The following is a 19,312-nucleotide window of genomic DNA, read 5'->3' as shown; positions in this document are numbered from 1 at the left end:
CCGATGAGCGATCACACGTGTGGCCAGGTCGCTTCTCAGAAATGGCTAATAAATAATAAAATAATACAAATAAACATAATAAAATACAAGTGAGAATTGTATTTTATTATGTTTTATTACTTTATTATTTCCCTTCTACGTGACTTCACCGAAAGAACCAAGAAGATGAATCCCTGCAGTCACGAAAGCTTTAAATCGAAAAATAGCTAATAACTCAGTGAACTTTATCTGAAAAAAATATAACAGACTGAAAGCATCTAAATGGACTGTACAGAGGACCACAGAGATTGGGCAAGTATTGGTACCGACTCACTGCCTGCATTTCCCAGTCCCCTGTGACACCGTGCGCCTGTGAGTCGTTCTGTTTAGGGGCCGTCCATAAATGACGTCACGCGATTTTTTACGATTTTTCACCCCCCCCCCCCCATCGTCACACGGCGTCACAAAAAGTCAGACCCCCCCCCCTCAGATATGACGTCACAAAGCTCTGCCCCCCCCCAAAAGTAAAACATGCTACAAATCGCTTTAAACTATTGTCATTGTAGTGCGTATTTAATGTGGCGCTGCACTCTGATGTTGTAGGAGAAAACATTTATTAAAAAGTATCTTTATTTAAGTAGAACGTGTTGTCTATATTTATTTAAAATTGCGCATTTGATGTGACGTCACATTTCTCAACCCCCCCCTCCCCTCGTCACACATCGTCACAAATGTCTGACCCCCCCCCCCCACCCCTAGGTGCGTGACGTCATTTATGGACGGCCCCTTATTCGAGAGTGAGCGAATACTGTTGCGGGCGCATTACAAGTTGAAATGATTATGAACACAATAAAAAATAGACATCGTTGAATGCTCTGCAACTCTCCATGTGGTGTGTGAAACTGCGTAAAATTGACGAGGAAACTGCGTGAGCCGAAGCAGTCGCGGCGTGTACGGCACGCGTGTGACACCTTAGACGAGCAAGCACTGATCACGAGGTGAGACGAGTTCCATGCTCCTGCCAAAGGGGTTGCGTTCGACCGTCTCAATGACGACCGGCGTGGTCTCGCCTCCCTCCCCTCTTCTCTCTTTCAACACCCACTGTGCAGTTTCTCCACGCGCTCTCTCTCTCTCTCTGTCTGTTCTTCCTCCTCTAACTTCCTCTCTCGCGACTTCTGCTCTGCTAACATCCCCCAAAAGTGGCGCTACACGCTCGCCAACACAACCATTCCATTGCACGGTGCGTTATTTAAATATCGGTAAAATCATGAACTTTATAACCGCGCAATTCACTCGCGTTGTTTTAATTATGCGATATTATACTTGACATATTTTTATATTAAATCATGCAACAGGATTGTTACATATTTTTGGAGGTTTTCGGTAAAGTCACATAGATAGGTTCAAAGAAAATAACAAAAAAATATAAACATTCCTTTGAACCTATCTTTGTGACTTTACCCGTAGACCCAAAGAATATACATTCCTGCAGTCACGAAAGATTTAAGTCGAAATAGGATTGTTACGGTTGTGCAGAAGGACCGGTCACTTGTTGTATGATTGTGGAATTTGTCAGGCGAGGTTAGCACAGTCCAACAACGCTGGCTTGAGCATGGAGATTCTTTATTGTTTAATGAGTCGCACGTGGGGAGAGGGGTGGTATTTAAATCGCCGTGAGGTTTCCCACTCAACCCGGCCCAGTGGGTGGCGCTCGCAAGACATTCACACACCTCAGCCCGCCATGGAAACTGCACATTTCCATAAACGATTTGAAGCTTTCGTGACCGCAGGAATCAATACTCTTTGGTTCTGTCGGTAAAGTCACGTGGGTATAAAATAAAATAAATCACGACGTTTCGGGCGCAACACAAGCGTCCGTCATCAGGTGGGAAAGCTTGTGTTGCGCCCGAAACGTCGTGATTTATTTTATTTTATACCTACGTGACTTTACCGAAATAACTAAAGAGGAAATATTTCCATAGAATGTGTTGTCATTCCCCCACACCTCCTCTTAGCGCGGTTGGCCACGTACGGTTCCAAAGAAGTTCAACATATTTCGATTTAAAGCTTTCGTGATTGCAGGGATTCATCTTCTTGGTTCTTTCGGTAAAGTCACGTAGAAGGGAAGTAATAAACTAATACAAATGAAACATAATAAAATAATAAAATAATTCTTACGACGTTTCGGCCACAACGCAAGCAGCCGTCCTCACCTGAGGCTGAAACGTCGTGAGAATTATTTTATTATGTTTTATTTTTATTATTTTATTACTTCCCTTCTACATGACTTTACCGAAAGAACCAAGAAGAAGTTCAACATACATACAGTACTTACAAGTCATTCACTGCACAGTCAGTATTATCTTTCCAATAGATCAGAGGTCATGAATTCGTGTTGGGGAAGGGGTTAAGGCTTTAGTTATAGCAATACACTTTGTATTTACCCAGGAAAGCCTCACGGGGTCTCAAGCCTTCTTCATGAGGATGATGCAGTGGGACGTTAAGGCCAGTTCCATTATAAAAGAGTTTTATTGGTATATACAGTATGTTGAATTTCGTAGCCAATCGGGCAAATCGGAGTGGTATTGTTCTTTTGCTTCATGTGGGGGGAAACCGGAGTTCATGGGAGGAAAAAAAAAACCTCACCATGAACACCATTGGAACCTCATTTGCCAGTTAAAAATATGATAATTGTTTTTTTTGGTTTTTATCAGAGTTATGTTTTTTGTTTGCATTATGACTGCAGGTATTGTGGTCTATGCAAACATGACTCCTTGCAAAAAATGTGTCAGTTTTGTTGCCAGAGAGAAGGGTAAAAAACCAATTATCATATTTTAACTGGCAAATGAGGTTCCAATGGTGTAAATGCTTACCCCGAGCTCTCATACTCTGATGGTGCATTGTCTTTGAGTTGTGCGCCTTTTGGCGTCATCTGGTCCAACCAATGTGAGACTAGGCTCTAAGGAAAGCTGTCTCGGGTCTGGACCAATCAACTTCAAGGACAGTGCACATTATCAGAGTTATGTTTTTTGTTTGCATTATGACTGCAGGTATTGTGGTCTATGCAAACATGACTCCTTGTAAAAAAGGTGTCAGTTTTGTTGCCAGAGAGAAGGGTAAAAAACCAATTATCAACCCCACCATGCATACGAAGAGATAACATTAACAACTCTACAGAGATTAATTCGAGAGCCCACTTTGTTTGACTTTTATCGCCTGACCACATGTGCAAGTGGTCCACTAACCCTGTGTGTGTGTGTTTTGCAATCTATTGGTATTTAATTCATAATCAGCATCACTGCTGGCTGCTCCATTGGCCGAGGATGTGACACTACGATTGCCGTTCCAGTCCTAAAAACGGTGGTGTCCTCTTCGTGTTTTGTGAATCACTCTGCGCTCTGTGAGGTCGTGTGAGACGCGAGCAGCTGGTGACGCTGGAAACTCAACCGATGCCCCCACCCAGTTGGCTCAGGGCAACCCCATAGCCCCCCCCCCATATCCCTTGTGTTATTGTGACAAGTGGCATTGTGGTTTTCGTGTTGTGCTAGTTGCTACACACAGGCTTGGGTTACGGACTGTGTGACAACAGGGTCCGTGTACTGTGTGGCGTGGACTTGCTCTGCGTCAGCTGCGTAGCGTTTTGGGGGGCTGAGAACAGCACCCCCACAACCCCCCCCCCCCGATGATGTGTTAATTATATAATTAGTACCGCCTCTTCTGTACTGCGTCTATATATTTCACACTAGATTCTACTATTATTCTCGTGTATACGATATATATTGAAATGTCACGGTTGCTGAGCAAATGCTCGAAACGCCAAGCGGCCAGCAACAAACAGCACGATGCAAGTTGTAACAGACAAGCGTTGATATTGTTTATTGAGTAGAGCAATGTTACACGAACTTGGGGATGTATACGAAGGGAGGGAGGGATGTCTCGTTAGTTCGCTCGATTCGTAAAAACATGTTATGATCGCCGTTGCCCTTGTTTGCCCGGGAAGGCCTCACTCGACTCATTTTCAGCAGCTTCTCGCCGAGTTTTCGCAATGGGCCGTGACGATCGCTGTGTGTTTTCAAAGAAAGTAATTCGCGGTTATATATTTATTTTAAGTTTGGCAAAGTTGGACCGTGATGCCGACACACAGTGGCCTACGTCGTGGACCATTATCTTCCGCTGTGAAGCAGGGCGGTTTGTAGCACTTATTGGCCAATACATCCGCAGCATTTACCAGAACGGCCGTGGTCTCGAACCGCGACATTCTGCAAGAAGAGGCGAACGCTATCTCGCTCGGCCATATATAGGGGCCGTCCATAAATGACGTCACGCACCTGGGGGGAGGGGAGTCAGACATTTTTGACGATGTGTGACGAGGGGGGGGGGGGGGGTTGAGAAATGTGACGTCACATCAAAATGCGCAACTTTAAATAAATATAGACAACACGTTCTACTTAATTAAATAGACTTTTAAATAAATGTTTTCTCCTACAACATCAGAGTGCAGCGCCACATTAAATACGCACTACAATGACAATAGTTTAAAGCGATTTGAAGCATGTTTTATTTTTTGGGGAGGGGGGGGGGCAGAGCTTTGTGACGTCATATTTGAGGGGGGGGGGGGTCTGACTCTTTGTGACGCCGTGTGACGAGAGGAGGGGGTCAAAATCGTTCAAAATCGCCGGACGTCATTTATGGACGGCCCCATATGGGCATTTAATGGGCGACGTTTCTGGCGAGGACCTAAATTCATATCACATAAATGGCCCTCCGTGGCATAAATGTGCTATGAAAAAGGGGCATTGTCCGAAACGTCGTCTCACATGTTTTCCCTTTTTAAGGACACAATGTTATTGACGAATGTGTTGATGTTTTTATTTGTGCACCACCGCCAACGCAGCTTCACTAAATAATTCGTAGAAGGACATCGATTCGTACACGCGCAATGCAATACTGTACATGTATCGATAACGATTGCTCATGATTAGAATCGATTATCAATCGATACGGATCAGTTCACAAACTCAGCCGTGACGAATCAGCTGCGTCCAATCTGTGCGCGCTTGAAATAGCCGCCTCCTAACAACACAATCTCAGATCTACAATCCTACACCATATAAATAATTGTATCAACTGTACAAAAGTAACAGAGAGACAAGACAGTAGTTTGCCTAACATGGATAATCTTATATATAAAAAAAAATGAATTTTACTCATACCGACTTCGTTGCAGTCCAGTAACAATGTTGTGAGCGCCGAATCAGCGGTGCCGAATTGTCCGCTAACCCAGATTCGACGTCTCCCTCCCCCGCACGGGCCATGGCGTCGGCAGGAGCGGGTAAGCAGCAGCAGCGGCGGCGGCGGCATTCGCACGTTTCGCCTCCATCGCCGCCTCCCTCGCCACAGCTCGGCCCGGGAGAGCTCGTGCAATTGTTGCTTTGTTCAATTCGAGAACGGGGTGTGAAAAATCGAATTTCGAGACACCCGGAGCCGTGGTTCGCGTGGACTAGGCCGCCACGATGCCTTAGCCGTTTCCTAGCGCCGCCGCCGCTGACTGGGCGAGCGAGGTCCCGCCGCGGGATGAGACCCTGTCCGCCGTATATATATAAAACATAATTTATATTTATATTTAGACTTAACATATTAGCGTAAAGTAAAACGCTGCACAGCTTTGCGGGAACGTACGCATCAGAGGTGTGGTTAGAGACTCGTCGTAGCTGAGGGAGAGTTTTAAGTAGAATGAGAACGTAGTGAGGTAAAAAAAATAATTAAAAACAACTAAATTAAATCACGACGTTTCGGAGGCAACACAAGCCTCCGTCACAGCAAAATTACTGATGTATCAAAGCTTGTGTTGCCTCCGAAACGTCGTGATTTAATTTAGTTGTTTATTAAAAAAATTTTGCCTACGTGACTTTACCGAAAAAACAAAGAGTATGGATCCTTGCAGTCAGGAACACTTCAAATCTAGAATTAACGTATTGAGGCTGGACTGGGAGTGGGCAGAAGAACGGTGAGATGGGGGGGGGACGAGTTCCAGATGACGAGGAATCATCTCTCGAGAGAGAGAGGCTCTGGGGGGCCACATTTAAACCGACTTGCGAGTTACTGACGACGAGGAGTAATCTCTCGAGAGGATCTTGGGGGGAAGAGGGGTGGGCACATTTAAACTGACTTAAGGCTTACTGGTTACGTGGCTTCGGCCGAGGCCTGACGTTTTTGTTTCGATAGATCCGGGAGTCAGCTCGCACGCCTGTCATAAGAACCCTCGAACGACGAGGGGTGATGTCGCGTGTATATATGTACAACTCTCAAGCCGTCGACGCTGCGAGGTGTAAATGGATTTGTGTGCCCATCTGTACGGACCTTTAAGTCATGTATTTCCCAATCGTATGTGTGGTGTATTTTCCTCGGGAAACGTGGTTTTCCCCCACACACGTTATAATGGGATTTGACGAACATCTTGGTGCACAATGAGTTTGAGATTTACAGAGGCTTCCTCGTTACAAACGAATAACGTTATTACATACACTACATTGGTATAAATGTTTAGCCACTGAATGTCATTACTATTCTTGATGGGAGTGACAGCAGTGTTCCCGGTCGCGGTTTTGATTAAGAAGGGCCAGTCGTGCACGGCAATGACGCAGTTTTGCATCTGACGGTTTCACGGATTTAATGAAAACGTGGCGTTCGGGCCAGGCTGCCTTTAAATGACAGCAGCCAACAGGGTTAAAGTCAGTGTTAGGTGTGGAGTTGTCCGTAGTTTTGGTTAAACTTTCCATAACTGGCATGCCATAAATAGGAAATTAACTCTGCTTATTCGAATCCATGTATTTACATAAGTTGGTAAACCGTTTTCAAGTAGAGTTTGTGTCTCTAACGACGACTACAGGGACTATGTGATTGTGAATTAGGCATTGTTTAAAAATGTCTTAGATTATAACTATAATTGCCTACAATTTGTCATGTGTAGCTTATTTAGACTATAATTTATTCACTACCCAAAATGTATTTACCTTAAAACATATAGCTGATATTTGTAAGCGATGTTTTTTTATTTATACGTTTGAAAAAATGTATTTGCACTAACTGGACTTAGTCAGATACAATGTGAATTCAGAAGGCTTTGTAAAAAATCCAATATTTTAGAATTTTGCCTTAACAGAGAATATTAAAAAAAATGTTGGTCAAAATAAAGATTCAGAAATATATATTGAGCCGTGTCTACAATTTTATTGTAAAGTGGAATTGGTTAAAAATATATTTATATTTGCACATCACATGTGTCAGTACAGTGAAATCAGTTTGTCTCTAACTTGACACTTCCTTAAATAACTTGCCACTAATTTAAATAGTAAGTGGCTTTGAGTGAGTTAATTTGGGTGAAGCAGTGAATGTGTGACTGGAATGGGTGAGTGAGAAGCTGACAGTCTTGCCGTAAACTGGGTGTTCTCAGATTCATAATCGTTTTTTTGTGTGTTCTCTGCCACCCAACAGTGACGTCAGAATGGATCCAGTTCTTCAAAGATGCAGGAATTCCCGTGGGCCCAGCCGCCAACTATGCCGTCACCTTCACGGACAACAGGTGCACCATCTGCACGATCGGTTTCTAATATTAGACCCTGACACAGTCTGCGGCACTGAGGGGAGAAGTGCTTCGTGGTGTTCTAGGCTGGAGAGGAATTTGATTGACAGTTGCTTGTGTGAGTAAGAGCCAGTCTGGCCACACAGCATGGCGCTGCATGGGGCTTGCAAAATCCTGCCACATTACGGTGTCGCGTGTTTGTTTAAAAGATTTGGAGCAAACGTTTGGGTGGTGGCAGGTGGAGTTGACAAAGTGTTGAAGAGCGTTTTTTTTCCAGTACTATATGTGTGTGCGGCAGCGTTCTTATACAGTGAAATATATAGGAATGTTTGCGGAAGCCCAGCCTGCACATTCCATGTGTGAGCTTTGATTAATAATGCTATTGTTTTCTTGTGAACTCAAGTTATGATCTTATCTTTAGGATTTCACTTTTGATTTTTACTTCATATTTGCTTGACTTTCCGGTGTTTGTTTGGATTTGTTTAAAGTTGCAAGACCTTGCCTGCACTACTTTTTACTTGTTGACTATGAACTGTATAGTACAGGATGACTTGTACGAAACCATGAAACTAAAATTATATGTATTTGCCACTAAAATGCACTCTCATGTTGTGTTTCCAAGATGGAGCTTATTACTGTGACGCCAGATTACCGAGATGATGCGTTGCGGAGATGCAGGATATTACCATGAAATTGCGTTGTCGCGACACTGTATTGCGCACCCCGAGCAAAGTGCCGTGCATGTCTTGCAGGATCCAGAAAAGCATGCTCATGGACCTGTCCCGTGAAATTCTGCACGAGATGGGCATCGCCGTGGTGGGCGATGTCATCGCCATCCTCAAACATGCCAAGGTGGCGCACCAGCAGGTGGGAGGAGCAGGAAACACGCACGCAACGGTGTCCGAGGGAAACACACGAGTGTCCCTGGCTCCTTGGATATTTGTAGTAATTGCCTTACCCTCATCTTTACTCTTGACTTCACGCCTTTTATGCCATTGGCATTGGGAAGGTGTCGTTGGTCACATTCACATTTTGCATTGGTATTGCACCAAGATGTGTTTATAAACACAGCAAATATATGTAAGTTTTGATCACTTCGAATACGATTACCTTTTTCACTGCCCTCATTAAAACAATGGCAATGTGTTGTTTTTTCAGGAGATTGGCAAGGTGGCAGGAATACAGACCAAGTCTAGCGGTGTGCTGTCGACATCATCTTCACTGAAACGAGCCCAAATTTCTCGTAAGTCATATTTCATTTCGAAAGGTTTGCATTTTTGAAAGAAAATAGCATTAGATTTTAACAAGTGGCATTTCCACACGTTGTTGACATTGTGTTTCTCCCGTCATGTTTCTGCCCATGATGTTGACTGCTCAGCGGCCTCAAGGATGATCGCCAACAGCCTGAGCAGGGACTCCCCACCCAACACACCAACCCGTGCTGCATCTCCTGAGGCCCCCAAGCTCTCCTTCACCGTAGCCAACAGGCTGGGAGCCCGTCCTAAACCTGGTAAAGACACACAAACGCATCGCCATGCAGTTCACAGTCATGTCGAGTCAGACAGCCGGGCGGTCTGGTCAGGATTACAGAACTATGCTGTGTTCTTTGCTAAAACAAGTGAAAGCCCATTCATATGTATTCATTTAATTTTGTGATTTGTGCGATGGAAGCGATACGATGTCATGTGATCAACTCTACAGTGGATAGCACACCTACACCTGGGTATATACTCCACTTGCATTGATTACCACACGACTTCCTAACTCCCTATGTCCATTGGGGAACTAACAGCCCATGGGCTGAATACAGCCCACAACTTAAATTCATACAGCCTGCAGCCACATGAGGCCTAATTTAAACGGCCCACAAATTATATGTATCCCCTTACTGCATCTTAACCACACGAATTTAGTACTAAAGGGGAATTATTTTGACCTGGCAACACTGTTCTAATTTTAGTCTTTCCTGTCACTTCTGTCACTCCAAAGACCTTTTGCAGTCACAGAAGTGAGGAGTGTGTGTGTTTGTGACCCCACCCCCCCCACCAGCAAGATATTTGGAAGTCCTATTTGGCCCTCAGCAAGGATAATGTCCTCCTCACCCACTACGTTGTTAAGTTAAACTGGATAAAAAATAACAGTGGGGCCATGGGTGCTGTGGGGTGGCATGTAACCGTATTTTCGGGGGCATCCCAGTGTCTGAGCGGCTAGGCACGAGCGCGAGTGAGGCACAGCCCGAGGAGGTACCGGTGAAGCGGCGGCGCCGGGTCACGGCGGAGATGGAGGGCAAGTACGTGGTGAACATGCCCAAGGGCATCACCTCGCGTACCAAGAAGATCCTCGAGCAGCAGACGGCCAAGAGTACGCACCCCAGCAGTTTCACTCCATGGCAAAACCCCACAGCTAAACCCCACAGCTTAACGAAATACACAGATAAAAACAATACTATAGCACTTCTTGGGTACATTCCTAGGCTGTGTCGTGTGCTGTTTGATATGACTTGAAAGCTTTGTGAATATATGCTCCTATTTCTTGGGTCATGTCACATATGCCCACTACGAATACTATCCTGTTTGTTACCACCCACCTCATCTCAGCCTGTCGATGAAATTCCTCCCTTGTAAGAAGCTGTCATGTTTAGACACTTCATACATTTAAATTAGTTTTGAATATTACGTAGTAATTCAGCTTGTGAGTTAAGATTTCCGTGCCTTCTGGGTTTCTGTTGCAGAGAAACCCCTGGTGCGCAACTCTGTGTTTGATCGATTAGGAGCCGAATCAAAACCCGACACCACAACCGGCACAAAGGTGAGTGACCCGTCACCCCGTAACCAGTACAGTGATGATCCAGGCATGAGTGCTACGTGTGGCTTGTCCAGTTACCTCGTTGGCTCGTGCTTGAAAATAGCGCCTGTGCTTTCCAGCCGACAGGGGTATTCAGCCGGCTGGGGAAGGTGGTGGCAGAAGACAAGGCGTCAAGTGGAGGCAGCAGTGAAAGCCAGGACAACGACGACGATACAGGCTCTGTGCTGCAGTACGCCGGTGTGCTCAAGCGGGCACGCCTCGGCAAAGCAACGCCACGACCCACAAGCTCTGCCTTCGTGCTGCGCGCCAGCAGACCACCTGTCGTCACTGCCATAAAGCGCCTCGCCGTAACCCGCAGCGGCAGCAGCAGCGTGTCCAAAAGCAAGGCCGGCACGTCCGTCACCTTGGTGAAAAAACCCACCGTCGGCATCCTGGCAGGGCCATCACGAGAAGGGCTGAAGGAGCAGCAGCAGCAGCAGCAGCCGCCACGCAGACCCAAGGTGCTGGAGCGCCTGGGGAAGCACGTGGCCGAGGCTTCGAGCAGCGAGAGCCGCGTGTCGAGCAGCAGTGGCGTCGGCGCAAGATTGGGCGGCACTGGCGCAAGATTGGGCGGCACTGGCGCCGTGCAGGCCCGCGTGGGAAGTAAAGCCCTGACCGTGACCATCAAGAGGACTGCACCAAGTGCGAGGGTCAGCAGCAGCAGCAGTGGCAACGGCCGCGGCCACAGTTCGCAGGGTGTCCTGGCGAGTGGCTGCGATGACCGGGTGGTCAGTGTGTTTGATCGTTTGGGTAACAAGACAGTTGCATGAAAATAGTGGGTGTCGGTGCAAGTCTTGTTACTATTTATGGACATGTTTTACTCTCCAATAAGATAGTACTAAACTGCTGGGATTGTAACATTTTAGTTTTGTTTACAGCATTTGATACCAGACATTTGTGATCATAGTTACCCAAATTATATGAATTGACAGTGGTCCTGCAGAATAACATTAGAAAGGGTTTTCAATCACCGAATAGCCGTAACTAAAGTTCCATGATCTATTCCCCAGATGGGACTTATAAATCCAGCCCATAAAGATGTTTTTGTTGAAGTATGTAACACACGCCACATTAAACTAAGCCTCTCAGCGGTAATGGTTATTTTATGTGAAACTAAACATTGCAATGTTTTATGCTTTAATGTTTTGTATTGAACAAATCACCCAAACAACTTGCAAATGTGAATCAAGGTGTATTTACACAGCACCAAAATGTTCACATTGAGACGTGTTTAACTGTTTTATAATGTCGTGTGAAAATAAACCACATCACAATTACACTGTAAAGCCGTTTTAATATTTTGTTTATAACAAGTAAAAATGAGAGAATATTTACATTCAACCACAACCCCATCGCTCTTTGAATTATACAACAGTTTTTTTGTGAGCCAAATCAGAATTCGAATTATTGCATTGTAAATCAATTTGCACTGGCTGGGGACAGTCGAGGTTCACTGACACCACTCTTCACACCGAATGCTGTACTTGGCATTGGCAGCACTCAAAGGTGACAATCACCCATTACGTATGCACTGTATATACATATTTAACTTGCAAACACGCATAGAGCCTGTAATGTAAAAAAAGTGTAAAAGTTAGCATAGCACCATCTAACTGCTGTGTAAACGTATCGCATAAGGGTATCCTTGGCGCAAAGAAGCAATGCTGGGGTTTGGGAAGCGGGTCTGTTGCACCCCTATGCCAGACGGCTCCGCTTCTCAGCAGGCGGCTTTGTGGCCGCCCCAGACTGCGTGCCGCCGCCCTTGGCTGATTCTTTGTCTTCAGACTTGACGGCAGATTCTGCCACGGGCTCACTCTCTTTCTTCACTTGCTCGGCTGCAGAAAGGAGAAGCGAGTGAGAGGTACTTGAGTATGGGAAGGATTAATATGGCTCCCATTCTTAAAACACATGGTGGTTGCGAGAGGCTTTGGTGAGTGTTCAATGTGGGGGTTTTCATTTACCTGCAAGAGGTTTCTCTCCAGGCTTTGGCTGCAAAGACAAGACAAATTAACTTTTTTAATCCGGTCGTACACTGGCATTGACTAAGGGTTTCAACATATTTGATGGCAGACAGACCTGGTAATATTTAGGTGGAAATTTCTGGCACAGTTCGGACAGCAGCATGTCCACCCGCTGTCTCTGGAAGTAGGAGCTCGGTTCATCCTTCTTGTCCTTTGGCTTTGACTTTTCTGGAACAAAAATAATTGTAATTGTTAAGTGACGTGCAGCAAGCATCAAGCATGGTGAGCCGACTCGTGCCAGTTAATGTTGTGTTGCTTACCTTTGAAGTCTTGGTCTTTGAACCTCCACCAATAACCTTTGGAGGGGTGATAACGTGAATACGCTTGGGTTTCATCGAATGCGGACTGGATGTTGTGGACAGCGGACAGCTGTTGTCAAAAGTACAACAGGCACTCTTTTAGTACAAGATTATTTAAATAAATTCATCACAGTAATCTAATGTTAACTATTGAAAATATTTGAATAGACAATACATGTTGGGAATTATTAACACTGAATTCATTGGTGATCATTTGAGATAGAACATACATTTCACCAATGTTTACTTTGCATTTGGCGACTCAGGTCCATGCTGTCTGCATGCTTGGGCAGTGGTACGTGTAGGGTGTAGGCAGTGTCTGTACTGTGTGCGCTGCATACTATTCTTGAGTTTATGACCGTGCCCAGGTCAGGAGCCTGGTATACCACTCCCGCAATGATATAGAAATCCGCAAATGGGGTAACTGCAAAAAAGACAACAGCATCAACTAATTAACAAAGTATTCTTCATGTGTTACCAAAATATAGCGTGTTTAATGCAATTTTATAACTTCGTGGAAAATAGGAAAATTTGCTTTCGGAAAGCTGTTTTGTTAGATCTGATGAAACTGTTGATTTGGCATATAATGGAATGTGGCTTCATACTTGACTCAACAATACGGTTTAACTAGGTTGGTTTCAGGAGTTCAGTGCCAGGTTGAACTGGCATAGCTTCGTACCAGAGCAGTAAGAGAGTAGCCGCTCACTGAATTAAGAAGCCGGGAAAATAAGCCAGCTTCAGCCTCGTTCCTTAAAGGTGGAGGTGACATGAACAGCATGTGTGCAGCACTGCCCTAGCTGGCTCACCCTGTGTGGGCGAGTGTCTGTGCTGCTTGCGCACTATATACAGGATCGGCTCCTGGGTATGCAGTAAGATGTACTCCAGGCCTGTCATGTTGCTGGACAGAACAAAAGGGATGACAATACAAAACATAAAAGTGGTGTCCCGCTCAAACAAGCTTGGAGCAGTATTTAGCTCCTGATTATTGCCCTCAGCCAGTGGTTGAAATTCGACATTGCTACAGTAGTGGTACTAAAAGGATAATCAATTTTTCCACAAAGTGATACTCATTTAATCGACCCAAGGGGCGAAAGGTCAGGTCATTCCCCCCACTTACATCTTGCAAATTTCAAACCCTGCACTCTAACCATCGTGTCACGTAGCCTGATGGTTATGACAGTGCAGGGATGTAAAAAAAACCGTAACAATTAAAAACATTCATTTCCAAGCATTTAAGCTCCAAACAATTAGGGTTGTAAAGTGTTGGAGGTGTGTATTTTTAACACAGCATTGAACTAAGTTGTCCAATGACGGTTGACCATAATAAACAACATCACTGGACATCATCAGCTGCGTGCGCGCGTGCGTGCGTGTGTGTGATGAGGGGGGTCACGCGCGGCCGCACTTGAGTTGCTCCAGGCTGAGCCGCTGCATCTTGACGACTTCGTTGTTGCACGTGCGGTCGTAGAAGGGATTGCTGCGCTCGGAGAAGTAATCGAGGACATTGGCGGGGTTGAGAACGGGGATCCACGCGCTGTCGTGCCACGAAATCCCCAGCAGCGTGTCTGGGGGGGGGGGCGAGTGGCAGGAGGGCAGGTAAGGCAGAGGCGCTCGACAACTGAGATACTTCAAATGAAAATTTGAGATACTCCATAATGGAGGTTTGTTGGGTTAGATCGCGTAAATATCAACGTGTCGTTAAACCCGACAGCACCAGGCACAGCCAATTAACCCCAAAAAAACTATTATGGATTGGTTGCGAAAGCCTCCATGTTAAATTGAGCTACTTATTCAGACTGTTTAAGTCGCGTTCACGTGTAACCACGTAGCGGTGGCACCGCTCAGAAGAGGGAGTTGACAACTTACTGTCCCCCTACAGATGCGAGGAAATAAACCCAAGTCTCTGCCACGATAATACCAGCAGATAAAAAAAATTATGGACCGGGTGTGTGTTCAAATAACATACAGTAATCGGTTCCGCTTGCATCGTTAGCGGTCCTGTCAAATTCCCACTTCTTTAGCTTTCAACACATTGCATATTTATGAAGGCTGCTCGTTGAGTGTTAATGTAGGGGTTAAGGTTGGGGGTTCGGGTCAGGCTATCCTCTGGACTACTCCTAGTCACATTACTGGCCCTAATCGTTAGGGTGCTTTTCTTGCACCGCGTCTCAGGACTGTAGTAGCATCAGCCGTCTGAAAGAACAGTGCTGCAGCCAATATAGCCACAGCCTTAACACTGAGTCCACTCTCCCCAATGTAGGCTCACTGTATGGCTATATCCCATGCACATTAATCACACCAGTCATTAACCACACTAGTTTTGATCAGGACCATTTTCTCCGAAATTGCGATTGTTCTCAAACGACAATGTATCGGGCTCATACAGCCCAACTAAGGAATCCATCCATACGAATGGTGATGGCGATTTTGGACATGATGATGACTGTGATGCCGTGGAGATGAAGGTGCTGCAGAGAAGATGATGGTTGTGAAGGAGATACAGTTCAGTAACATTTGAGCTCGTGTTTGAGATGACGATGGTTTATAAGATGATGCTTTTATTTCGATTTAAAGCTTTCGTGACTGTAGGGATTCATATTCTTGGTTCTTTCGGTAAAGTCACGTAGAAGGGAAATAATAAAATAAAAACAATACAATTCTCACGACGTTTCGATTGCAACACAAGCAATCATCAGGTTTGAAAACCACAGCAACAAAATTTTATTTATTTTTTATTATTTCCCTTCTACGTGACTTTACCGAAAAAACCAAGAATAAGATGATGCTTCTTTAGGTATGATCTTGTACTGTAGCTGGTGGTTATCGGGGTGGTGACCATAGTTGAGATGATGGCAGTTGCCGTTCGTGGCGATTTTGATTAAATGTTTCCTACCCAGGAAGGCCTCACCGAGTCTCATGACCATTTCAGGAGGGTCCTGCCAAGATGATGGCGCTGGCAGTGGTTGTAATTGTGATGGTCGGGGTGAATGATGGTGGAGGCGGTAGTTAAGATGGTAGTGGTAGAAGTCGAGGAGATTGATGATGGTAGTCGTGGTTGAGATGGTAGTGGTAGAAGTCGAGATTGATGGTGGTGGTGGTAGTGAAGATGGTAGAAGTCGAGGTGATTGATGTTGGTGGTGGTAGTGAAGATGGTGGTAGTCGAGATTGATGGTGGTGGTAGTGATAGAAGTCGAAGTGTTTAATGATGGTGGTGGTAGTGAAGATGGTAGAAGTCGAGGTGGTGATTGATGGTGGTGGTAGTGAAGATGGTAGAAGTCGAGATGATTGATGGTGGTGGTAGAAGTCGAGGTGGTGATTGATGGTGGTGGTAGTGAAGATGGTATAGAAGTCGAGCTGATTGATGGTGGTAGTAGTGGTAGAAGTCGAGGTGATTGATGGTGGTGGTAGAAGTGGTTGATGATGGTGGTGGTAGTGAAGATGGTATAGAAGTCGAGCTGATTGATGGTGGTGGTAGTGGTAGAAGTCGAGGTGATTGATGGTGGTGGTAGAAGTCGAGGTGGTGATTGATGGTGGTGGTAGTGAAGATGGTATAGAAGTCGAGCTGATTGATGGTGGTAGTAGTGGTAGAAGTCGAGATGATTGATGGTGGTGGTAGAAGTCGAGGTGATTGATGGTGGTGGTAGTGAAGATGGTATAGAAGTCGAGCTGCTGATGGTGGTAGTAGTGGTAGAAGTCGAGATGATTGATGGTGGTGGTAGAAGTGGTTGATGATGGTGGTGGTGAAGATGGTAGAAGTCGAGGTGCTTGATGGTAGTGGTAGAAGTGGAGGTGATGGTTGATGGTGGTAGTCGAGGTTGAGGCGGTGTCTGTGTGGTGCAGCAGCAGCAGCAGCGCCTCCATCCTCACCTCGGCCGTCCACGGACGCCATCGCGGCCTCGGGGTCTGGGAAACCCTCCGCGAGTGACGTCACCGGAAACTCTGCGATTGCGTCACGCAGCAACGAGACGTTCACGCGAGAATGACGTCATAGCGCGGCTTGAGCGATGACGTCACGCCTACGTTTTCTCACAGCGTGGTGCCGAGGTTCACGCACGACGGCTCGCTCGCCCACCCACCGTGTCAGCATCCGCATACAACTAACTACAAGTACAGCCGCGTATATCGCTGCGCTCGAGTTAACGCATCCTTTTTTTTAAATGCACGGTCGACACATTTTAAACACCACACGCAACAACGACAACCCCCCCCCCCCATCGATTCACAGAACGCGTGGTTTAGAAACGGCAATAATCGCAACGTTGCAGTAAATGACAATTTCCCCCGGTTACGTGTTTACAAAACGTGGCCCGCGCGAGTGATCAGTCTCCACCCGCGTCACGTGATCAGTCTCCACCCGCGTCACGTGCGCGCGGGTGGGTTGGGGGTTGCGGGGAGGGGTAGAAGGGAGGGGTTTTTGGGGGGGAGGGTGTGAGGGGGCGAAGGGGGTGGTGGGGGGGTGGGGTGGGGGGTGGGTGGGGGGGTGGTAGGGGGGTGGTTGCCATTGGCTCCCGTGGGGCGAGGTGGGGCACGAGGGAGAGTTCCGATTGGGTGCTTCGCGCTAATTGGCGGCAGGGTGTGGGCGTGACGGTTCAAGAGCCCCTCTGCTATTGGCTGCCGGGCCCGTTAGCAGCGGGGCACAGGCAGTGGTGGTGGTGGGGGGGTGGTGGTGTTGTGGGGGGGGGGCTGGTGTTGTGGGGGGTGGTGGTGTTGTGGGTAGAGGTGGTGGTGTTGTGGGTAGAGGTGGTGGTGTTGTGGGTAGGGTGGTGGTGTTGTGGGTAGGGGTGGTGGTGTTGTGGGGGGGGGGGGGTGTTGTGGGGGGTGGTGGTGTTGTGGGGGGTGGTGGTGTTGTGGGTAGAGGGGGGGGGTGTTGTGGGGGGTGGTGGTGTTGTGGGTAGAGGTGGTGGTGTTGTGGGGAGTGGTGTTGTGGGTAGGGGTGGTGGTGTTGTGGGTAGGGGTGGTGGTGTTGTGGGGGGTGGTGTTGTGGGTAGGGGTGGTGGTGTTGTGGGTAGAGGTGGTGGTGTTGTGGGTGGTGGTGTTGTGGGTGGTGGTGTTGTGGGGGGGGGGGGTGTTGTGGGTGGTGGTGGTGTTATGGTGGTGGTGGTGTTGTGGGTGGTGGTGGTGTTGTGGGGGGTGGTGGTGTTGTGGGTGGTGGTGGTGTTGTGGGGGGTGGTGTTGTGGGTGGTGGTGGTGTTGTGGGTGGTGGTGTTGTGGTGGTGGTGTTGTGGGTGGTGGTGGTGGTGTTGTGGGGGGAGGTGGTGTTGTGGGTGGTGGTGGTGTTGTGGGTGGTGGTGTTGTGGGGGGTGCTGGGGGAGTAACGCTCCATGCAACGATTCATCCTCCTCTCACGGCGCTTTGATTGTACACCAAAGATCCCCTCCCACGCATCGATTAGAGCAATTGACTCGTGCGTTGTGCGCTTGCCTCCGTGTGCACCCTTTCCGTCTTCAACCATTGTCTCGTTTTGACGAACAGTTTAGCCTCAAGGAACAACACATTTGTTGCAGTATTCGTCGATGTTAAATGTCGATTGAAATAGTTTAACACGTAGGCTTTCGCGATCAATATCCACAATACATATTTTTGTTGGGTTGAATCGCGTTATTTATAAATGTGTCGTAACCCTCCACCACCCGACACGGCCAATCAGAAAAAACGTGTCACGTTGACAAAAGACAAAATAGTTCACTGCTTTAGCCCACCGGTGTGTTGAAAATGCTGTGGTTTCACGCTTCAACACACCGGTGGGCTAAAGCAGTGCACTATTTATCTTTTGTCAACGTGACACTTTTTTGCTGATTGGCCGTGTCGGGTGGTGGAGGGTTACGACACATTTATAAATAACGCGATTTAACCCAAAAACGTTGATTATGAATAACATTGGTCGCAAAAGCCTACGTGTTAAACTGACATTTATACATGTTTACGCGATCTAACCAAAAAAAACTATTATCGATTGAAATAATGTATCGCTCGGGGGTCGTGAGAAGCTGGTGGGGCTCGGGTAATGGAGGGGCGGGGTTCGGGCGGCAGCAAGGGGCGGGGCTTGAGCGGTGAGGAGGACGTGATTGGGTAATGAGAGGCGGGGCTATGGTGATTAGGGGAGGGGCTATGGCAATTAGGGGCGGGGCTATGGTGATTAGGGGCGGGGCTTGATTAGCGAGGGGCGGGGCTAGGGCAGTGAGGCGGGAACTTAATAAATTAAGGGCGGGGCTAGAGTAGTGAGGGGCGGGGCTTGAGCAATAATGGGCGGGGTTAGGGTAGTAAGGGGGGGGGTTTGAGCAATAATGGGCGGGGCTAGAGTAGCGAGGGGGCGGGGCTTGAGTAATAATGGGCGGGGCTAGGGTAGTGAGGGGCGGGGCTTGAGTAATAATGGGCGGGGCTAGAGTAGTGAGGGGCGGGGCTAGGGCAGTGAGGGGCGGGGCTTGAGTAGTGACGGGCGGGGCTTGAGTAATAACGGGCGGGGCTAGGGTAGTAGGGGCGGGGCTCGGGTAGTGAGGGGCGGGGCTCGGGTAGTGAGGGGCGGGGCTTGAGTAATAACGGGCGTGGCTAGGGTAGTAGGGGCGGGGCTCGGGTAGTGAGGGGCGGGG

General features: G+C 47.2%; 2 protein-coding genes across 2 annotated transcripts; one reads left to right on the top strand and one right to left on the bottom strand.

Annotated features, from left to right (window-relative positions):
- The first annotated feature begins 5,265 nt into the window (after positions 1 to 5,265).
- On the top strand, positions 5,266 to 11,682 carry C25H19orf47 (chromosome 25 C19orf47 homolog). Its single transcript, XM_061558996.1, has 8 exons — positions 5,266 to 5,311; positions 7,474 to 7,561; positions 8,314 to 8,428; positions 8,720 to 8,804; positions 8,940 to 9,071; positions 9,758 to 9,922; positions 10,293 to 10,369; positions 10,486 to 11,682. Exons 1-8 carry the CDS (start codon positions 5,293 to 5,295, stop codon positions 11,173 to 11,175), a joined length of 1,371 nt encoding a protein of 456 aa, XP_061414980.1. The 5' UTR covers positions 5,266 to 5,292; the 3' UTR covers positions 11,176 to 11,682.
- A 1-nt stretch (position 11,683) lies between these two features.
- MED6 (mediator complex subunit 6) lies at positions 11,684 to 16,944 on the bottom strand. The gene is made up of 8 exons (XM_061558998.1): positions 16,593 to 16,944; positions 14,131 to 14,290; positions 13,532 to 13,623; positions 13,067 to 13,149; positions 12,687 to 12,795; positions 12,482 to 12,594; positions 12,367 to 12,394; positions 11,684 to 12,240 (listed from the first exon to the last, which is right to left on the bottom strand). Exons 1-8 carry the CDS (start codon positions 16,612 to 16,614, stop codon positions 12,101 to 12,103), a joined length of 747 nt encoding a protein of 248 aa, XP_061414982.1. The 5' UTR covers positions 16,615 to 16,944; the 3' UTR covers positions 11,684 to 12,100.
- Between the last annotated feature and the right edge of the window lie 2,368 nt (positions 16,945 to 19,312).

Source organism: Lethenteron reissneri, chromosome 25 (assembly GCF_015708825.2).
Source record: "Lethenteron reissneri isolate LAM-NWPU_2019-01 chromosome 25, ASM1570882v1, whole genome shotgun sequence".
NCBI lineage: Eukaryota > Metazoa > Chordata > Hyperoartia > Petromyzontiformes > Petromyzontidae > Lethenteron > Lethenteron reissneri.
Note: the sequence above shows the minus strand (reverse complement) of the source record. Positions and strands in the feature narration are given on the sequence as shown.